This window comes from Peromyscus eremicus, chromosome 8a, assembly GCF_949786415.1.
Source record: "Peromyscus eremicus chromosome 8a, PerEre_H2_v1, whole genome shotgun sequence".
Taxonomy (NCBI): Eukaryota; Metazoa; Chordata; class Mammalia; order Rodentia; family Cricetidae; genus Peromyscus; species Peromyscus eremicus.
This window is the reverse complement of record NC_081423.1, coordinates 101322973-101344419: the sequence shown is the minus strand read 5'-3', so window position 1 is coordinate 101344419 and position 21447 is coordinate 101322973. Positions and strand designations below refer to the sequence as shown.

Here is a 21447-nt window from a genome sequence, read left to right as displayed (position 1 = left end):
AAGGAGAGTCATGCTGGGGACCTGAGGATGACTGGTTGGGGATGGGAGTGATATGAGGGTGATTGATATGAAGACATGAGGTGATGGAGAACTGGTTCCAAATGTCCTTTTTATTTAAATAAGTGCACTTCACAGTAAGTTTCTCAAGTCCTAGGAGCCTGACGGCATCACCGGCTCTGTCTCTTTGTAGGGTCACAGTTGCAGTGGCTGCACGGCCTGCTGGTGCAGGTACAATGTCCCCATGCTGAGCTTCACATTCTCTAGTGTCAGGGACGGACAGCTGGGGACAGACAGACAGAGCAAGCCTCACTCCTTTCCTAACACAGTGCCTCAAGGGCAGAAGCAGCAACATAGTGGAAAAAACTCAAAGATGTGTCAAGACCAGGACTCAGGTCCTTACAGGCCACCATCCAAAGCTGTACGCTGCCTCACTGAGAGGCCTCTAAACTGTGGTCTGCTAGGACCAATCAATCTGAAACTCTTCCCCCATGAGCAGTGAGACAGGGATGGCCAGGGTCTGGAAGACAGAAAAAAGCTTGAGTGTCAAGAGGTTCCCACCCACAGCCACGCTCTGGAGACAAGCATCTGATGAGCGGACGCCAGGCCACCCCTCCCCACCAAGGAGAGGGGCCAGTGCCTCAGGGTTAGCACCTGACTCCACTGGGAACTCAGCCTTCATCGTCACTGCCCCCCAAGGTAGAAATGGCGAGGAGTGAGGTCCACATGTCCTCTGCCTCCCCGCCATGTTTCATGATAGCCGGACCAAGTGAGTCCCTGGGGTCCTTAGCACCCCCTTCTCCCATGCCTACCAGGGCATAAGAACCCCAGTCCCCAGCCTGCCCTGTTACCTTGCTGTCCGGGCTGTAGGTGAAATTGGAGACAGGCACACCATTGGAAAGGACTTGCGTAGGGGCTGTGGTCACTCCCAAGATGGTCACCTTCCTCAGCTGTAGTTCAGCCCCCTCGTTGGTCATGTGTACCAACTTGTTCACGATGGTATTCTGGTAATGTGGAGAGAAAAAAAAATGTGTCCTTAGACTGTGACAGTGAGCCCACCACCAGAACAGGGGCTCACTAAGCATCACAGGACAGCCTCCTGTATGCAGACATGAGGGCATGCTGACTCAGGGATGGTGGCCGCTGGGTTCTCTGGCCCAGTCCCTCCCTCCACCAGATCAGGGCAGCCCCACGCCCATGTTTCTACCCGCCGGCCTGGGCAGGCCCTGTGACTCACGTTCTTGGCCAAGAAGGTGACCAGTGTGTAGGCCCCACGCTCCAGAACCCCAAGGCTCTCTCCATCATCCCAGAACAGTTCTCCACAGGCCTCGCCGCTTTCTGTTAATGCCACAGCCAGGGCCATGGGCTGCTTTCGGGACTCCGTAGTTGTGAGGCTGGGACCCTGAGAAGAGGGGGGGCACATGTCATACCTTGGACCCTGGAGACTTCCAGGACATCTATGGTGACCGCCTTGGCCAGGTGTTGGGTAACCCAGGATGTCTGGTGACTACCCTGGCCAAGTCCTTTTGTGCCTCCATGACTACCAGGGGTTTACCCTGCCAGAGCTCCAGTGAGGGAAGACAGTGCCCTATGCTTGCTCCCTGCCCCCCGCCCCCACCCGAAGTACCGTCTGAAGTCCGTCTCAGTCCTCCCCGAGGCCCTGGAGCCGCTGTACCTGTAGTGGTAAGATGTATCCTGCCCTCAGGTGCACATTGATGGTGTCCAATGGGGCTTCAAGTGTCAGCCACTCCCCCTTGCTGTGGACAGCAGATCTGAGGGGTGATGGAGGAGACGATGGTGGAGATGGGAGGCTGCCAAGACCTTCCACTGGTACCTAGAGGACAGGGTCACATCAGAAAGGTCCCAGGTAGCACCCAAGCTACCATGCTGGTACTTGGAGCCATGTTCTGTCCCCCAAGGCTATGTGTGGCAGTCCGAGAGTCCCCGTTGAGACAAACTGGCTGTGAGCCCAGGGGTGGACTCAGTGTAGGACTGAGCAGGGAATGCCTGGCCCGGCCTCGATGGCTGTGGGGGCCTGGAAGCTACCCACTCCAGTCTTCACTGCTTCCGCTGGCAGAGGGGGTTACAGCAAAGAGCTGGTACACTAGGGGTACTAGGTAAGGACTCAGTATGTCACTGACAGGCCAGGAAGGCATGGCCACCCTGTGACTACCCACCACTTCTGTGTAGGAGGAACCTCAGGACTCACCATCTGCAGGTTGTACCACGTGCCCTCAGGGAAGTAGCCAGTCACTTCAGTTTTCCCAGGTTCAAGCACAGGTGTGATGAGCAGGGCTGACCCCCACAAGAGCTGGCGGTCCACAGTCCAGGTGTTGGGATCCTCAGGGAACCTTCACAGGAGAGATAGGCATGAGGGTCTGGAGACTGGAGCTCTGGTGTCAGCTGTTCGGCTGCAGGAACAGTCAGGAATCCAGTCTCTGAGAAACTTCAAGCTCTGTGCCAGAGTCCAGAACAATTTTTATTTGTTTTTTGTTTTTTGAGACAGGGTTTCTCTGTGTAGCCTTGGTTGTCCTGGATCTCGCTCTGTACACCAGGCTGGCCTTGAACTCACAGCAATCTTCCTGCCTCTGCCTCCTGAGTGCTGGGATTAAAGGTGTACACCACCACACCCTCATGCCACACATTCAGCTTTTTGTTGTTTTGTTTTTTGAGACAGGGTTTCTCTGTGTAGTTTTGGTGCCTGTCCTGGATCTCGCTCTGTAGACCAGGCTGGCCTCGAACTCACAGAGATCCACCTGCCTCTGCCTCCCGAGTGCTGGGATCAAAGGCGTGCGCCACCATACCCTCATGTTACACATCCAGTTTTTAACATGAACTCTGGGGATGCTTGTAAGGCAAGCACTTTACCAGCTGAGCCGTTCCCCAGCCTAACTGCAGTTAGCCATCTAGTCTATCTGAACTTATCTGTCTGTGGTAGGGAAGATGCTGACTTCTGCAGAGTGAGCTACTTGCCTTTCCTACCCAAGGACCTTCCGCTATCTGCCCACTGGAGAGGTCACAAGTAATGTCTATGTGAGCAGAGTCCGGTCTGGGGATACAGACGGAGCATCTCTGGCTTATCCTCCCCGCTTAAGCCACCCCCAAATGGTTCACTCATGACTATCTCATCAGAGCTTTGTCAGCCAGCAAGCCTGGTTGGTACCCCAGCCAGTTTTTCATACTCCAGTTGTCCTGGCCCTGGGCTGAGGTCTAGGAGGCCTGAGGGCACAGGGGCACTCTGGTCACACTCAGCTGCAGCCTGCTTGGGTTGTGGGAACACTGACCATCGCGGGAGGAGGTTCCCTGGCATCAGCAGACTTCTGGTCAGCCCCCCTGGGACACATGTAAGATGTCATTCCCTGAGCCAGGTGACTCACTCCAGGAAGAGAGGCCGGGCCACTGTGTCCCCTCTGATGTGGGCACCGTGGAAGAGAGTGTAGAGGTAGGGCAGAAGGGCGTAGCGCAGAGTGAAGGCCTTCCTCATGGCCTGCTGAGCGGTCTCACTGAACCTGTATGGCTCCTGAGGCTGTGTGGGCAGACAGGGAAAGGAGGTATGCTGGTTAGCTTTTCCCAACTTGACACAAGCTGGCATCATCTGGGAAGAGGGAACCTCAACTGAGAAAATGCCTCCACCATACTGGCCTATAGTCAAGTGGGAGGGGCATTTTCTTACTTAACGATTGATGTGGGAGGGCCCAGTCCACCATGGGTGGTGCCATCCGGGTAGGTGGGCCTGGGATGTATTAAAAAACCTCCCCTGGTCTCTTCTTCAGTTCCTGTCCTGACTTCCCTTCATGACGGACTGTAAACTGAAAGATAAACCCTTCCTGCCCCAAGCTGCTTCTGGTCATGTGTGTTTCTCACAGCAACGAGAAAGTACACTAGAATAGGACATCCCTGGGTTCCTAGGCTGGGGTCAACAAATGTCCACCCCAAGAACCTATGGCTCCATCCTGTGTGGAGAGGACAGCATGGACTGGGCTCCTCCAGTAGGTGTGGGATTAGTCAGGACAGGGACTTGGTGGGTGGGTGGAGGCCGCCCCCTCCTACCATGCTATTGAGGTCATTGTGGTTTCGCATGAAGGGGTAGAAGGCCCCCAACTGGGTCCAGCGTACACACAGCTCCTCTGATGCGTTTCCCAGGAAGCCACAGATGTCCGCCCCGACCAGGGGCACGCCTAGCAGGTTAAACTGCAGGATTTCTGAGAGTACAGAGGGAGAGGGACACCAGTTACCAAGACTGGATAGTCAGGCCTGCCGGGCGGGTCAAACTTAACCTCACCATCCATCAAGAGCCCACTGGCCTCTGTGCTTCCCACCTGGGGCCAGCAGAGCAGACCAGAGCCCAGTGTGCGGTGGCACAGGGTGTGTGACGGTGACCTTATTTGGAAACAGGAGCTTTCCCAAGTATTGGTACTAAGGTGAAGTGGTTGGTATGGTCCTAGTCTAACACAGCTGATGTCCTCCTAAGAGGACAATGCCAGTAAAGATAAGGCCCCTGGTAGGTAGCCCTGCCAGGGCAGAGGTGAAGCCTGTAGTAATGCAGTGAGGTGCCCAGGAAGGGTCCACAAGGCCGTGCAGGGGCACCAAGCCACACCTCTGTGCAAGGCAGTGCGGCCCTGCCACTCCTTGACTGCAGATCCATGGTCTGGGCAGTCAGTGGACAGATTCCTGTTACATTAACTCCCCAAACGCTGCCCTCAGCTATGGCGGCCTCAGGACACTAACAGACAAGCCAGGCTGGGCGTTCCCCTGACTGCTAAGGGGTGGATGGGCTCCTGATGTTCAGCCCAGTGCCAACCCCCAGTCTCCCTCCACTGCACTGGCTTTCTAGGTGTCTCCTTAGAGCTAGGGAGCTGATGGGCAGCTCGGGGCCCTGGAGACTTCTCTGTGTCACACCTGACTCTGGAAGCAGCTAGAACTCGGCTCAGTACTTCAGCTCACAGAAGACCTGAGCCCCAAAGAGAAGGGAGCAAATCCAGACCCCCAGCTCTGCAAGGCAGTTCTAAGTCTGGCTCCTGGCCTGCCAGGCCTGTCTGGAGTGAGCTTCAGCCCACAGGGCAGAGGTGGACAGATTACCTCTGAGAGCTCAGCTAGCTGGGATCCTTCATAGGTCTGTGGACATATCCTACACAGAAGCCAGTCTTCCCTAAGTCAGAAGTTTCTAGACTCTTAGTCAAGGCTCTTAGCTGCCCATATGGTACCCTAGCTCCCCTCCTTCCCTAGTCTGTTCTCCAGGGCTCCTGACTTCTGTGACCTAACATGGGCCAAATGGCATCCAAGTTCTTGGAACAAAAATCAAATTCCCTTTTGCAAATAGAGCAGGTGTCTCTGTATCTCAGGATGGGGTCACCAGAGAACAACTGTGAGATGTGAGATTCTGGGGCTCTTCAAGCACTGGTCAGGGGGAACTGGACTGTGGTGGTATTGTATTCCCCAAAATATTGTGTACCCTAATAAATTTATCTGGGGTCAGAGAACAGACAGCCACTAGATACAGAGGCTAGAAAATGGTGGCACTCACGCCTTTAATCCTAGCATTCCAGAGACAGAAATCCCTCTGGATCTCTGTGAGTTCAAGGCCACATTGGAAACAGCCAGACATGGTGACTCACGCCTTTAATCCCAGAAAGCAGCCTTTAATCCCAGGGAGTGATGGTAGAAGGCAGAAAGATATATAAGGTGTGAGGACCAGAAACTAGAAGCTTTTAGCTGGTTAAGCTTCAGGCTTTCAAGCAGCGGTTCAGCTGAGAGCCATTGGGATGAGGACATAGAAGCTTCCAGTCTGAGGAAACAAGACCAGCTGAGGATCTGGCGAGGTGAGGTTAGCTGTGGCTTGTTCTGTCTCTCTGACCATCCAGCATTTCACCCCAATAACTTGCCTCAGGTTTGATTTTATTAATAAGACTCTCTAAGATTCATGCTACACTGGACACAGGGACACTGAGAAGGAAGGGGACACAGGTGAGCAGGTTTGTACAACTGAGTAGAGACGAGCAGGCTTCACGCCCCACATGAGATGGCAACAGGTCTCCAAGCCAGCTCAATACTATCTGTGGGGCTCAGCCCAGAACACGCAGCCCCCAGACTGGACCCCAGTGCCCTCCAGGCATCGTGTACTCACCTGGCACAGAGTAAGAAAGGTGCTCCCAGGTGCTCCACACATCCCCTGTCCAGTGGCCAGCGTACTGGCCGTGGCCAGCGAAGGTTGAGCGGGAGATCACAAAGGGTCGTGTTCCCCGAGTCTTCACTAGGGCCCTGAGTGGGATGGGAACAGAGAAGTGGGCTCATCTGAGTAACACATACCCACGATGTGCTGGGACAGAGCACCGGGGCCAGTGGCGAGGGCACCGGGGCTAGAAGGAACTACTGTTCAGGAAAAGGACAGGATGGCTGGGGAAGAGAGACCACCACCAAAGTATGCTAGGCACAGTCAGCCCTGGCCCAGTGACTGTCACCTACAGGTGAGCCACCACTCTGAGCCTTGCTGGACTCACGGAGTCCCCTGGGTGCCATTCCCTACCCACTTCACATCCAGGACGCCCTGTGCAGAGGCCGGCTCCAAGCTGGAGTGCAGAGCAGTGACCAGTTGGGCAGGAATGCGCAGGCATTGCAGGCCCATGGGTGGTCGGGGGAGCCTCTCTGCCTTCCGTCCATGACCCTGACGGGAGCTAGCTCACCTCTCAGGCCCCACTGTGAGTGCTGGGCGAGCGGGCTGGCTGCACAGGGCAGAGCCTCACCTGTTGGAGGCGATGGCTTCCGTCAAGCCGTACAGGTTGTGGAGATTGTAGTGTGTGGAGAGGAACTGGCGGCTGGAGGCGCAGAGAGTGGCCGCCTGCAAGGACCCACCAACCACCCCTGGGCGAGAGAGGGACTAGGTTACTGTTTCCAGGGTCCACAACCTCTGCTCAGACTGACACCTCCTTGGGGTCAGCCCAGGACAGGGCTTTGCATCTTCCCAACCACAAAGGGGCACTCCCCGGTTCAAGCCACTAACTCCAGCACTGTCCCCACACCAGACAGGCAAGCAGGGCTCACCGGGCACATAGGGTGGGTTCTCAAGTTCATTGTCAGGGCAGCCCTGCTGGGAGCCTCTAATGAAGTTGGATGGTTCGTTCATGTCCTGTAAGAGGCCAAAGATGTAGAGGTGGGTTGGTGCCCAGAGACTAGGTGTGTACCCAGGGATGGGGATATACTTACAATCCACATTCCATCAAAGGGCACCTGGGCATGGAACTCAGACACCATGTCCTGCCACCAGTCAAGGGTCTCAGGGTTGGTGAAATCGGGGAAGACAGTGAATCCAGGCCATACCTGAACAAGAGTCCAGAGGTGAGAACCAGTCCCACATAGATACTGCACCACGGCCCTCTCAGGCCTCAGCCTTGGGAGAGCAAGGGCCAGCCCTACACACAAAGCCATGGAGCAGATGAAGCATTGGGAAGAAGTTGGGACAATCCATTGGAGCTTCCACCATCAGACACAGCCCCAAGCCTGCCCTTCCCACAGCTAGGGACACCTTAGGATGGGGAGGTTGGGACTCAGAACTCCCAGAAGGCCGCCAGGGACAAGGAGGACAAGGGAGACCCCCAAAGCCTCATGAGAAATTTGCTAGGCCTGAGCTAGGCCCAGCTGTTCATGCCCAAGATCACCCCCCACCAGCCCCCCACCTGCTCATGCCTGAGATCACCCCCCACCAGCCCCCTACCTGCTCATGCCGGAGATCATCCCCCAGCAGCCCCCCACCTGCTCATGCCTGAGATCACCCCCCACCAGCCCCCCACCTGCTCATGCCAGAGATCACCCCCCACCAGCCCCCCACCACTTTGGAAATCCCAGGTGTTTCACAGGAGTTACCGTCACGCCCAGTGAGGACCCCCCCCCCACTTCCCTCTGTTCCACTGGACATGGTGGCTTCTGAATCTGAGCCTGTCCCCGGACAGTTACTCTGTCCCCCTGATCACAGTCCCCGTCCCTCACACTACCTTCCCAACCAGTGGCTGCCCGGTCTCATTGGTGATGAACACGCCCCTCCGAAGACCCTCATCATAGGGCCTGTAACTCCCAGCAGGGCCTGAACTGCTGATGGCCGGGTCCTGGGGAAAGAAGTGGGCAGTGAGAAGGATTAGCTGGAGAGGCAGGGACAGGATGGCACACGAAAACAGCACATAGTTGGCCAGTCTGAGCTTACTGGGAGCCGGAGGTGAGTCTGGAGGCAACGATCCTCCTTCCTGACCTTCCAGAGTCAAGAGAACTGTTCGTTGTTTGCTTTTCATTTCTGGTTTGTTTTGTCTTGTTTCTCAAGACAAGGTTTCTCTGTGTAGCCCTGGCTGTCCTGGAACTCACTCTGTAGACCAGGCTGGCATTGGACTCAGAGGTCCACCTGCCTCTGCCTCCCAAGTGCTGGGATTTAAGGTGTATGCCACAATGTCCAACTTATTATTTTTAATTGTGTGTGTCTGTGTGTGTGTGTGTGTATGTGTGACCTGGAGCCAAAACTACAGGCAGTGGTGAGCTGGTTGACATGGTACCATGCACTGAATTCTGTCCTCTTCAAGAACAGTGTGCTTTTAACTGCTGAACCATCTCTCCAGCCGCCATTTACTTTTTTAAAATAGTGACTAAAAAAGATCAAAAAAGCAACTACCAGGCATGATGATGCACACCTTTAATTCCAGCCTTTGGGAAACAGAGGCAGGCAGATCTCTGTGAGTATGAGTCCAGCCCTGCCTACATAGTGACTTACAGGGCTACATGGTGAGACTATGTCTTTAAAAGAAAAAAAAAATCTGCACCTGGCCTTGTGATACAGGCCTGTCATCCCAGCTGCTTGGAAAGCTAAAACAGGAGGATTATGAGTTCAAGGCCTGCCTGGGCAAGAGAGTTAAGGATGTAGCTCAGTGGCAGAGAGGTTGCCTAACTTGTGTGTGGTCTTTGCTGACTTTGCCCGTGGCAAGTAACTGCTGTTCATTGTCATTGTGGCGGTGATGAGGCAGGTGTGGTCCTCTTTTTTTTTTTTTTTTGGTTTTTCGAGACAGGGTTTCTCTGTGTAGCTTTACACCTTTCCTGGAACTCACTTGGTAGCCCAGGCTGGCCTCGAACTCACAGAGATCCGACTGGCTCTGCCTCCCGAGTGCTGGGATTAAAGGCGTGCGCCACCACTGCCCGGCTAGGTGTGGTCCTCTTAATACTAAACCTCCCACAGCTTTGCCTCCTCTGCTGAAGGAGGTCCCATGGCAGTCGCTGTTTGGCCTTCTTGGACCCTATTTCTCTGGCCAGGGTTGGGCAGGAGACCACAGCTAGGAGAGCCCCTGTCCCCCTCCAGCTGTGGCGACAGGCAGGAGGCAAGTCTGCTTCCTTCACACATGGACAGAGCTGGTCTGAGAGAGAAGCAGGGCCAGGAGACACACAAACCACATCTAGGTACTTCACTCAGTACCAGCTTGTTATGGCCCCCCCACCTTGGGCTTTACAGCAGTTCAAGCAGCTCACGACCAGAGTCCTGAGCGTGACACAGGTACTTCCAGGACCCTGGCCAGCAGACACTAAGGCTGCAGACCTCCAGACATTCCTTCACCATCAAAGACTCGGAGATTGTGTGGGCTGCACCCAGATCTGCTCACCACTATCATCATGTACCGCCGGCCACCCTGGTGGAGCTCGCGAACCATGTCCGGGAAGTCCGCAAAGCCGTCCTGGTTGAAGGTGAAGTCCCTGCGGGCGTCCATGTAGTCCAGGTCATTCCACTGCACATCCTGCAGCGTGAGAGGGGAGCTGAAGCTGAGATCGGGAATTGACAGTCCGGAAGCTGGGGTGCCCCACCCTGACTCCCACTCACCAGGGGGAAGTGCGTTCTGGTCATGTTCTCCACCACCTGGCGGATGATGGCAGTGGAGGAGTAGCCCCAGCGGCAGAGGTGGAAACCCAGGCCCCAGTATGGCGGCATGAAGGGGTATCCTGCAGGCCAGTACTACAAGTGAGCAGAGACTGGGGGCAAGGGTCAGGGGCCAGGGGTCTGAGGTCAGTGGACAGAGGGCATGCCCTACCGACAACATCCAGGTACTGCTGCACAACGCTCTTGGGCTCTGGGCCTAGGAACACATACACATCCAAGATCCCACCTGTTGACCTCCAGGTGAGGGCCGGGCTGGGCTGCAGGATCACGTCTGGAAGAGAGTAGCTTGGGCTCAGGAAAGAGTCCCCCCCAGATGAGCCCCTACAGAGTGAGTGGCTCTTCAATATGCCCGCAGGGAGGGAGAGAAGCAGCTGTTCTGAGCCCAACTTAGCAAGGCCTGAAGGATGTGGAGCAGATGAGCCTGGGGAATCCCCCCAGACCTCCTTAGGTACAGAGGGGATGAGCAGGATGAAGACTCTGCTCACTGGATTCTCTCCACATAAGGTCCCTTGAGATGGGCACCCGGAGCAGGCAGAGCCTCAAACTCTCCCACTGAAGGACCACTAAGGAGGCCCAGTCTGGTGACTCACCCATGGCATTGCTGTTTAGCAGGAAGACACCATGAGCCAAGCCACCGTCCTCCAGCGCCAGGTAGAAAGGGTGTGACCCATAGAGGTTGGCACCTTGCTGGGGTGACAAGAGACAGCATCTCGCACCCAGGACCCCAGCCTCCACACTCCTGCTCTCTGCTCATCTCTTACCAAGGGTGCCATGTCCCGGTTCCAGAGGGTGATCCGAGTCCATTCAGTTCTGAGCAGGAGCGGGCTGAGGTGCTCAGCGAGGCCTGTGATGTGCTGGGAGGGCAGGGACGTGGACAGCTGTAAGAACTGGTCAGCGAAGAACAGGGGGGCCACGGTAGTGTTCAGCCTGTGGGGAGACATCAGGGACCCTTAGATCCCAGGCCACACAAACCCAGGATGATGGATCCTTCAGAGGAGGGTTGAGGAGGGACAGAGTGGCCTCACCAGCTCTGCATCAGGCCAACCCTGGGACAACGGCCACATAGTGACCAGCAGCTCTCAATACCTGAAGACAGTGGGAAAAGCCAGAGCAGGCATGCTCCGAGGGGCCCACGTTACCCCAGGTCAGAGGACACAGTAGCACAGACATGAGGTCCTGTCAGGGAGACACTGCACTAGACGGACACAATCTCAAGAGAGGTTGATGGCAGGAACACTCTGTCCCCTAGCCTAGCTCTGTCCCCTGCCAGCCCCTCTCCTGGGCCTGTGCTCTTGTCCGTACAATGAGGGCCGTGACAACACAGGTTATTTATGGAAATAAGTGAGTTAACAGTACAGTGTACAGTAAGAGATGTGTATTTGATAAACAAAAGGCCACCTGCAAGGGGTGCACGCCGCCTGCAGGGGGCGCCACTGTGGCCGGGGTGGGTCTCCTTTACAGTGACGTGCTAAACACTGCTGTTGTGGCAATGAAGCAATCTCCACACTGCCTTGTATCTCACTGGGAGCCACGGAGGGAACCTCTGAGACCCAGTGTAGTAGCACCAAGCCAAGACTGGGTGAGCACTCAACCGTAGGTCACGGATGCATGCCTGGTGGCCCACAAACGGAAGAGGGCTCTGAGGGTTGGTTTTTGTCAACTTGATACAGTTAGGGTCATCTGGGAAGAGGGAATGACTCCAATGGAGGAAATACTTCCATCAGGTTGGCCTGTACACAATCCTGTGGGAGCATTGTCTTGATTGATGTGGGAGGGCCCAGCACACTGTGGTTGGTACCACCCTGGGGCTGGTGGTCCTGGGATGGATGAGAAAGTAAGCTAAGCTAGTCATGGTGTTCCTCCGTGGCTTCTGTTTGAGAGCCTGCCCTGACTTCCTGCAGTGATGGGGTGTGACCCAAGAGCTGTAAGATGAAATAAACCCTTTGCTCACGTGTTTATCACAGCAATGGAAAACAGACTAGCCAAGGGCAGGGGCAGGTAGACAGCAGAGCCAGGGATGAGGCCGACAGGTTTGCTGCCTCAGGAAACTCCGACCCTGAGGGGCCACCACGTCCCTGTCAACCCAGGGTAGGGTCACAATTCCAGGGACCCAACTCACAGCACCCGGCCATCTAGCTTCCGGCGAACAATCACTCCAAAGGGCTCCTCTGAGAATTCCACACGATAGAGTGGGGATGGTGCCTGGCTCAGGACACGCGGGGTCTCCAGGGGCACTTCGTAGCGTTTATTTGTGGGATCTTTGATCTAGGAGAAGAGACAGCGATGGAGCAGGTGCCCCTTCCGTGATGGCTCCTTCGCTCACTGTAGTCCCTTCTGCTGACACAGCTGCAGGACAGCCAGTCAGCGCGGGTCCCTCCCGGGGTAGCTGCACACTGTGTGTAGCTATGGGCCTCAGTTTACTCAGCTATATAACTGAGGGAAGGAGATCTCACCGGGGTTGCCTAAAGCACAACGCTCACTAAACTTGAACTTCAGATAAACAGCAAACAATTTTGTGTATGTTGTTTCCCCCTTGGCTTATCTTTTTAATAAGTTAATTTTTGAGGCAAGGTCTCACTCTGTAGCCTGGGCCAGCCTGGAACTCACTATGAAGCCTAGGCTAACGTTTCCCTCACAGAAATTCTCTTGCTACAGCCTCCTAAATGCTGCAACTACAAGCATGACTACTTTCTCAAAAAAATTTCTTTTCACTCTGGGGATCAAACTCAGGCTCCGAACATGCCACGGACATGCTACATGCGCTACCACTGAGCTATGCACCAGGCCCCACAAATAGTTTTTAATTTTTTATATTTATCTGTGTGCGCGCACGCGCGCGTGCATGCGCACATGCGTGTGCTGTGGAAGTCAGAGGTAGAGGTAAGGTGTTTGTTTTAGCACTCTCCAACTTGGCTAGGCTGGTGGCCAGTGAGCCCCAGGAATCAGCTTGTCTCTCATCCTTGGAAAAATGAGTCACCTGTCCTCACACCTACTCTCTGCTCTGCCTGGCCCCTTTTTCTGCATGGGACTGTCTTCTCATAGGGCCTCCTGGTGACCCAGCTCTATCCAGGGTCTACCATGCCCACACCCACCATGAAGTGGAGGCGGCTATCGGTCTCCATCAGCACATCCAGCTGTAAGCTCAGCACATCCTTTGGGAAGAAGGTTGGCCTGGTTCGGGTCAGGGTGGCTGTGTACCCCGTCTCTGTAGAGCTCAAGTTCTCTAGCCGGTAGCTTGGATAACTGGGAGGGAAGAAACACCAGGGTTGCCCTATCAGTGACCCCTTCAACACCGGCCCTGCTGGGACATAGCAGCAGCCACGGGCCTCGCACTGCTCCTGGGAGATGCCCTTGTCTGGGGCACAGTCAAAGCGGCTGTTGGGGGGCACGTCACACTGTATGGACACCGCTGCAGGATGGTCAGGGTGCTTCTGGATGTGCTGGGGCCTTGGCCTGTAACCTTCCCAGTGGTGAGGTCTAAAAGTCTTCTGTAGTCCTGGAGAGGACTCATGAAGGTCTTGGGGAAGCAGCATGAAGTCACGGAGCATAAGATGGCCCACAATGATAGCAGAAATCAAGGAGATGAGGGTGCAGACCCCAATCAGGGAGTTAGAGCAGAGTGGCTTCCTCATATTCATGGTGAAAGCCTGTTGGCCCGCAGCAGCATGAGCAGTCCTGGAGGCCTGAGGAGAGGAGGAACCGGTGTCAATGTGGGTGGGGTCAGAGGGCCCTGGGTGCATTCTCACAGCAGCACCCACACAGAGCCAGTGAAAACAGGCAGCCAGAGTATCTCCCTCCACAGCAACGGTAAAGAAGGCACAAGCCAGGTACAGGAGACGAGACTCCTCAGAGGCGGAGGGGTTGCTGCAGACACACGCCCCACATGGGCCCCACAGCCCTGTGCAGACAGATGGGAAAGGGAGCCAGGACTTTATCCAGACATCCTCTCTGAGAGAAAAGGGGTGAGCAGTATGGCTGGGGAGCCACCCAGTCTAACCCCAAGGAGAGGAAAGGAAGAAAGAAGTGGGGTGAAGAGCCCAGGTCACAGGGTTCTCTGGCTACAACTGGCCACAGAGGAGTGTGGGCTTTCTGGAAATGGGGCCTGGGCAGAAGCTGGGCTCATTTCAGGATGTGGTGGGAACACAGCAGGGCCCAGCACGGTGGGAGGTACTAGAGGTCCTCTGGGTCTCCAGACACACTCAAGAGACGATGGCCTGGTTGCAGAAGGACCAGCTGTGACTATTCTGACCAGTACTTGGGGTTCACCCGTGGCCACCAGTGAGTCGGGGTTCTCCAGGTTGAAGGTTAAATTTTTACCCATAATATCTGTTATTTTCTCCCTCCTGCAAGTGAGTCCCCAGCTCTCCAGTCATCTACAAGTGTATGTGTGTATGTGTGTGGTGAAGTGCAACCTTTTCAGGTCTGATCTAACCACAGTCAGGTAGACTCCTTGAAGCTGGGGCTCTGCCACACTTACACAGCAGCTACAAGCCTCGGGTTGCCACCAGTACCTCTGATGGGCCGGCTACCAACCTGGTGGTTCCGAGGACCCCTTTACCAAGTTTGGAACTCACTGGAATATCTCACAGAACTCACAAAAGCACTTCTCTTACACTTACTGGCTTTTTGTTTTGTTTTTTTAGCTGTGACGCAAGAACAGCTAGATAGAAGAAATGGGTTGGGAACAGGTGGGAGTGTCCCTGCAACAAGTGGACCACCTGGGATGCTCTCTGAAGCCACTTGCCTGTCACTCTGAGTTAGGGTCTCCAGTAGCCCAGGCTTGCTTTAAACCTGCTATGACCCTGGATTCCTGCCAGCACCTCCCACATGCTGTTTTCTGGCACTGGAGATCACATCCAGCTCTGTTTCGTCCTGTGGACCTCCCTTACGCAGGCATGACTGATGAAATCAGTAGCCACGGTGAGTGATCTCTAGCCTCCCGTGGGAGTTGGGATGCTTGGGTGGGCTGCAATTTCCAACCCTCCAATCATACCCTGGTCTTTCAGGGTGCCCAGCAGCCATAAAGCTACTAGGGACCCGAGCCTCCAGACTAGCAACAGAAAGACAGTTAACCACTGGGGGGACCAAGCATGAACCAGACACACGTGATACTGATCATGATTCAGCATCCAAGGACACTCACAGGTTCAGACAGGGCAGGGTGGGCATCTGCATCTTCCAGGGCCTTCCAAGGAGGCCCCAGGGCACAACTGAGAAACACGTACATCAGAACAAAGTCTCAGACACAGAGACCAGACGGCTCAGGCCTGTTCTCTCAGCTCCACAATTCAGAGAAAAAAAAAAAAAAAAAAAAAAAAAAAGGGAAGGAACTAAAGATAAGACGCCACTGCTCATCTGGAGACCCAAGCTTGCTTTCTGGAAAGATGCTGGATCCGCAGCACCACCAGGCACAGAAGAGTCCAAACCCAAGCTTTCAGACACCGGACGCAGTTTCTCTGTGTCTCAGTTTCCCCCTGAGAGACATACACACACAGCTTTGCCCACCTAGCACTGAGGGCACGAACTAGAATCCGGGACCTGGCCGAAGCCTGTTTTGTTACTAAAAGGTCACTGTCCGCGGCCGCCTGAGTCGGGGGTCGGGGGGGTCGGGGGTCCCACCTATCTCAGTTTCTCTGCTCGATTCTCCCAAGCAGGAACTCACTGATGGTCGACCCCGCCTGCCAGAAGAAGGCCGCTCCTACGGAGGCCCTCGGGCCTGGGCCTGACACAGCCTCCACCAGCACGCCCAGCTCACCTGCGCAATCGCCTTCCTTGCCGCAGACCCCCAGCCAAGCTGGAGGGCGCCGGTCATGTGGTCCGTGGGCGGGGCTCGGCCGCGCGGACCACGTGACGCGGCCTCCTGCGTAGTCGCCGGAGTCCAGGAGCGCGTTCTCGCTGCGCCGCCTGGTGGCTGCGGGCGACAGAGCGCGCAGGTGTCGGGGCGCGGTGCCTGGGAAGATGCTTGACGCTGAGACAGACCCAGCCCAAAGCCATGGTCTGGAAAGCTTCCATGAGAGATGAAAACCAGCCCAGACCCGGAAGTTCCGTCAGCTTTGGTAGGGAAGTGACAAAACACGTGATCACACAGAAAACGTACGCTGGTGAAAACATTAAATGACCGGAGGCATTTGACGTGAGGGTCATACATTGAGACATAAGCACAGGGTGGTGATGCAGGCGTGTAATCTCAGGAGACAGAGGCAGGAGGATTGCCGGTTTGAGACCAACATGGGACACCTGGTGAGACCCTGTTTCAAAAACCAAAGTTGGCAGGCAGGGATGTCGCTAGGGTAGGACACTGGCCTGCCGTGTGCCACTTTTGCAGGAGAGGGTACTATAGAGGCACTTGTGCCTTCTGGCTGTCAGACTTTTGAAACAATGGACCCCCCCCCAAATTAAAACCAACCCCCAATCCCATGCTGGGGAGGGGGAATGTCCTGGGAAGCTACTGCACACAGTTCAGGCCCCTGGTCAGACCACAGCGCAGGGATGACCAATGCCAATGGTCAGTGGTGGATGGGACTTCTCCTTGGCCAAGGCTGCGTAGCCATATAGACCTCCTGCCCAATTCAGACTTAAACCTCACATCAGGACCCTCGAGATGGACCTGGTGTGGGTGGTGGCCCATTATTTGTTCCACTTCCCACTGTGACGACAGGTAGCTGAGCCCAGTTTCTTAGGGCTGCCAGACTCGGTATCAGAAAACAAACTCTATAACAAGCAAGTGATTGACACACAGCGGCCTTCACGAATACACAGCAAGTACTGAAGAAGAGGGCCAGACAGACAGTGGGTGTGTCCCAGACAGTGGGTGTATCCCAGACAGGCAGTGGGTGTGTCCCAGACAGGCAGTGGGTGTGTCCCAGACAGGCAGTGGCTGTGTCCCAGACAGACAGACAGTGGCTGTGTCCCAGACAGACAGTGGGTGTGTCCCAGACAGGCAGTGGCTGTGTCCCAGGCAGTGGGTGTGTCCCAGGCACAGGGTGTGTCCCAGGCAGGCAGTGGGTGTGTCCCAGGCAGTGGGTGTGTCCCAGGCAGAGGGTGTGTCCCAGGCAGGCAGTGGGTGTGTCCCAGGCAGTGGGTGTGTCCCAGGCAGAGGGTGTGTCCCAGGCAGGCAGTGGGTGTGTCCCAGGCAGGCAGTAGGTGTGTCCCAGGCAGGCAGTGGGTGTGTCCCAGGCAAGCAGTGGGTGTGTCCCAGGCAGTGGGTGTGTCCCAGACAGAGGGTGTGTCCCAGGCAGGCAGTGGGTGTGTCCCAGGCAGACAGTGGATGTGTCCCAAGCAGGGTGGACGGGGTGGGCAGGGTGGGAGTGGCTGGGGTCTCCCAGCCTCTTGGTTGTTTTTATATTTCATTGTTAGGATGAACATGTCTTACTCCTTTGACCAGAAACAGCTTTCATAAATTTTATTTTTCTGCTGTAAAGTTTAAAACTGAAATTATTCTACAGGACATTTTCCATTTCACATCTACAGAAGCAAAAAGGCAACCGGTGGGTGCTCAGAAATCCAGGGTAGGGGAGGCAGAGATGAAGAGAGAGGTCAGGGGTCGGGGGATGAGAGACAGCTGCCCTTTACTGAAGTGGTCACTGCCTCCATAGACATCTGCCCTCCTTGGAGCTCTGGGATCCTTGGCTTTGATCTTCGGGTTTCAACCTGTTTTAAGGCTTCCCGGGAGGTGGGGGTAGGAGAAGGCTGGGCTTCCTGTGGGTGGGGATGGGGAACCAGAATGTGGGTTTCAGACGGGCTAGAGCAGACATTTGAGGGCTGAAGCTGTCTACCTTGTGCCTGGCTTCCTTGGGGCCCTCTCTCCATTACGTGTTCTACAAAACTGAGGCCCTGTCCCAGGACAGTGTGACAGGTGTCAGGTGCAGACTGTGGAACTGCCAACAGAATGTCTTTGTCTGGATAGGTAAGCCCAACAGGAAAGAATGGATTTTTATGCCCAGGTCCATTCCTCTGCAAGCAGGCATGCTCACCAAAGTGGATCAGGAGAGCTGCGTTACACCTGGTGTGAACAGTGGAGTGGCTATGACTCATACAGGTCTGGCTTGTCAGTGTTTCTCAAGCAGGTTGTCATTCTAGGGGACACATGGCTTTTCAGAACATGAGGGGGATTCCCTGGATCTCTTTTCGGGCAGCCTTGGCAGGTGCGGGGCCAAGTGCTGTCTAGGAGGGCTCTGGGGGCGCCCGCTTGCTGGCAATCTTCTGTTGAACCTTATGCAGCATGTCCTGGAAATGGGGGTAATCTTCCTGCACTTGGGAGAGGACATTACTGAGCTGGGACAGCCGCATGTCCAGGCGCTTGCGCTCCAGTATCTGGGACTTGCTGTTGCGGTGTAGGAACACGTACTTCCCGTCAATTACAGCCTGCAGGTACTTGGCACGTGTCTGCAGGGCCACAATATCCAAAAGGTTCTGGGAGGGAAAGAGACCCTGTGTCAGTCCCCAGAAGTCAGGAGGACTCCTGTCCTAAACCCAGACTGGAGGGGATGGCAGAGAGGAGAAAAGTCAAGTCTCTGGACTCAAGGGGGAGAGAGTGACGGGGAGCCTTGCTCATCCATTCGTGGGGCGGGGGAGTGTTCTGACTGCTGTGTGTCAGGCTGGTGCTCGATGAACTCCTGAGCCCTCTTAGTCTCAGACCACAGCCAGGCCAGCCGGAAATCCCGCTGGGGAACTTCTGAGTCCCACGCAGACTCAGACAGACACTAGGATTCAGGTTTGCTGTGCCCCTCAGGTCTACCACAGATGCTCTGTTCCATGCTGCCCCAGAGCCAGGAGGGATTCTCCTGATTCCAGGTCACCCTCAGCCCTAGAGCTTTATACTGTCCCCCGAGGACAAGATCCTGCTCCTCTCAAGGCTTGGTACAGTCTGGGCAGGCCCCTCTTGGCCAGGCTACCCCACCTACCTGAATGGCTTTCTCTGCTCCTACCTCTTGAAGCCTTGACTCAAACATGTTTCTTACATGGCCTTCTTGGATTGCTCCTCTCAAAAACTCAACCCCTCGATTTTACTCAGATGCCCTGACATCTTCCATCTTTGTGTCCCAAGAATATAATCTTCAATACAGCCAGGGATTTTGTTTCTATTCAGTTGCCCGGGCATCCAGAATGGTACCCAGCCAACAGGAGGAGATCAAAATGTATGGTGTGACCAAATCACTAGAGATGTAAACATGAGCAGTAAGTAGGTGGTGTCATCACAAGCTGAAGGGGTAGCTGGTCCTAGGGAGATCTTCATTTGGGACACAGGCTTCTCCTGGGGTATTCCCTCCTCTGCCTGGACGCCCCAGGCCCAGAGACCTCCCAAGATATCTACCTGCCGTTTGAGAGCTGTGAGATTGTTGATCTCGTCCTCTAGAACGTCTGTGTTACCCTGCATATCTGACAGGGTCTGCTGCTTCTCCTGAAGGGAGCTGCTCAGGAGTTTTTGAGTTTCTTCCAGTTCTGAGATGGTCTTGTTGCAGTCCTCTGTGGCCTAGGAGAGAAAGAGGACCCGATGGACTCCTGCATCCCTGTCACTTAGCAGATAGAGGCATCCGGTTAAGAACTAGTCATGTGCCTCAGAATACTTGTTCTTGTGGGGATTCCTGTATTAGGCATGTTTCTATTGCTGTGATAAAACATCATGGTCAAGGCAACTTAGAGAAGGAAGGGTTTCTTTGGGCTAACAGTTCCAGAGGGATCAGAGCCCATGATGACAGAGCAGAGGCATGGTGGCTGGAGCAGACAGCTGAGGGCTCACATCACAAACCACAAACACGAAGCAGAGAGAGTGAACTAGAAATGCTACAAGGCTTTAACCTCTCAAAGCCTTTAGCAAGGCCACACCTCCTAAACATCCCCAAACAGCGCCACCGACTGGGGACCAAGTATTCAGATGCCCAAGACTATGGGGACATCTCATTCAAACTACTACAATTCCCAAAGAGGAATCCAATAGCCACAGACCTTATAGAATATATGGGGGGTTAGTAGCCTATGAGACACCAGGGACCTGAGGCCCACGATGCCAACTAGGGAGGCTGTGGCTTCATAGAAGACATGGGGTGGTAGTCTGTACAAATCTGTGCCCTGAGGAGCACAGGGACATGGGGACCAGGATCAGCACGGTAGCCTTGAGGCAGGGATGAGGCTGTGTGGGAAGTGTAAGGAAGGAGGGCAGGAGTGGGGTGGCTGACAGTGTGTGTGTGGGACTCCTCTGCGAGCCCCAGTGGGACATGGTGTTTCTGGAAGTGTTTGCAGCACAGTTTCAGGGATGAGGCTGGGGCCATCACGGGACGTAATGTTACCGTGACAAGGAAGGTACTGGCCATGTTTGGTGGCTGACTCAGGGCCTGGGTAGTAGTGAAGAAGAAATAGTAACCTTGGGAGCTTCCTGGGGACACAGGACTTTGGGGGGGGGGTTGGTGGGAGAGGAAAAGGGCCCCATTTGTGGCTAGATGGTGAAGGCCTGGTGCATGTGGCCAGTGGAATGTGGGGCTGACTCATGCCTGGTTGGGGTGTGGGACAGAGGGCAGAGGTGAGGACTGAGAAGGTGTCTAGGGCAGGTGGGGAGGTCAGGCATACAGCAGGAAGCTGAGGAAGGAACAGGAGAGGCAGGCAAGTGTAGCAAAGGCCACTTTGCCACCTCACTCTGGAAGCTTCTAGTCACAGCCACACAAATGGTTCTGTTTAGCTGATCCTTTCCTATAAAGGATGCACCCTGTGGAGGCTTTTTAAATTTCTATAGTTTTGATACAGGGTCTCATATAAAGCCTCAGCTGGCCTTGAACTTGAGGCAATTCTCCTGTCTCAGCCTAAGTGGTGGGCTCATAGGTGTGTGTCATATGTCCTGCTCCTATGGGGACTATCCTGGCACTTAGTCTAATTCTCTGGATGATTCCATAAGGTGGAATCCACACGTCAGTAAGCTGAGGCAGACAGGTGGGATAATATGCCCCACTCATGAGGGGACTTGGTGGGGCTGAGGCCGCATTCCCAGATGTCCTTAAGGCCACCACACCATATATAGTTATGGTTGCTGTTACACTTAACCGTCTAACTTCCCAGGAGGTGGGTTCTGTTCTTATTTCTCCCAGAAGGTTTGAAAAGGTCCCAAATATGTCCAAGGCCACAAAGCCTATTAGTGGGGACTGTGGGAGACTCTCATCCCAGGGCTCTGGCCTGGTGGTTGCCAGGGGGTGGACTTGAGTGGTGTGTCTATTCCTCTTTTAGGGAGGAGGGAGCCGTCACATTTGCATCAGCCTGTCTTCCCACCTACTCTTAGTGACTGAGTTTCTTTCATGGCTCCTCCAGGATGCTCAGAGGCTGTTTCCGTTAGCAGGAAGTGGCCTCCTGCAATGCTGCGTGGTGCCCAGTGTGGACAGTCTGCTGGACCCAAGACAAACTCCCAGTGCAGGGCCGAGGACAGCTCCGGCCAGCGTGCTTGGAAACACCTGACAGGCACAGCCACTCCGACAGGTGCCAATCTCCACCAAGCAGGACCTGGCACATAGGACACATGTATCCCTTCCCACAGCCCAGAGGATGGCTCAGTGTGTGTCACCAGCGTGGGGAGG

General features: G+C 55.0%; 2 protein-coding genes across 3 annotated transcripts in view; both read right to left on the bottom strand.

Moving 5' to 3' along the window:
• Positions 1 to 92: 92 nt before the first annotated feature.
• Gaa (alpha glucosidase) lies at positions 93 to 15751 on the bottom strand. Of its 2 annotated transcripts, none has more exons than XM_059272244.1 (20): positions 15648 to 15751; positions 12985 to 13575; positions 12012 to 12157; positions 10654 to 10819; positions 10483 to 10579; positions 10044 to 10163; positions 9836 to 9954; positions 9621 to 9752; positions 7983 to 8093; positions 7198 to 7311; positions 7036 to 7120; positions 6738 to 6855; positions 6122 to 6255; positions 4048 to 4199; positions 3375 to 3523; positions 2207 to 2348; positions 1673 to 1831; positions 1235 to 1399; positions 849 to 1001; positions 93 to 517 (listed from the first exon to the last, which is right to left on the bottom strand). In XM_059272244.1, the coding sequence occupies exons 1-20, from the start codon at positions 15702 to 15704 to the stop codon at positions 458 to 460; spliced, it is 2970 nt and encodes a 989-aa protein (XP_059128227.1). In that variant the 5' UTR covers positions 15705 to 15751; the 3' UTR covers positions 93 to 457. The 2 variants fall into 2 exon arrangements, with proteins under 2 accessions (XP_059128227.1, XP_059128228.1); XM_059272245.1 differs by lacking the exon at positions 15648 to 15751 and adding an exon at positions 15512 to 15639.
• Positions 15752 to 17279: 1528 nt separating this feature from the next.
• Positions 17280 to 21447, bottom strand: part of Ccdc40 (coiled-coil domain containing 40) — a 46446-nt gene continuing 42278 nt past the window's right edge. The window contains exons 19-20 of the mRNA XM_059272243.1: positions 19206 to 19364; positions 17280 to 18304 (exon numbers count right to left, since the gene is read on the bottom strand). Coding sequence (XP_059128226.1) covers positions 18056 to 18304; positions 19206 to 19364 — 408 coding nt within the window. The 3' untranslated portion in view covers positions 17280 to 18055. The remainder of the gene's footprint in view (positions 18305 to 19205; positions 19365 to 21447) is intronic.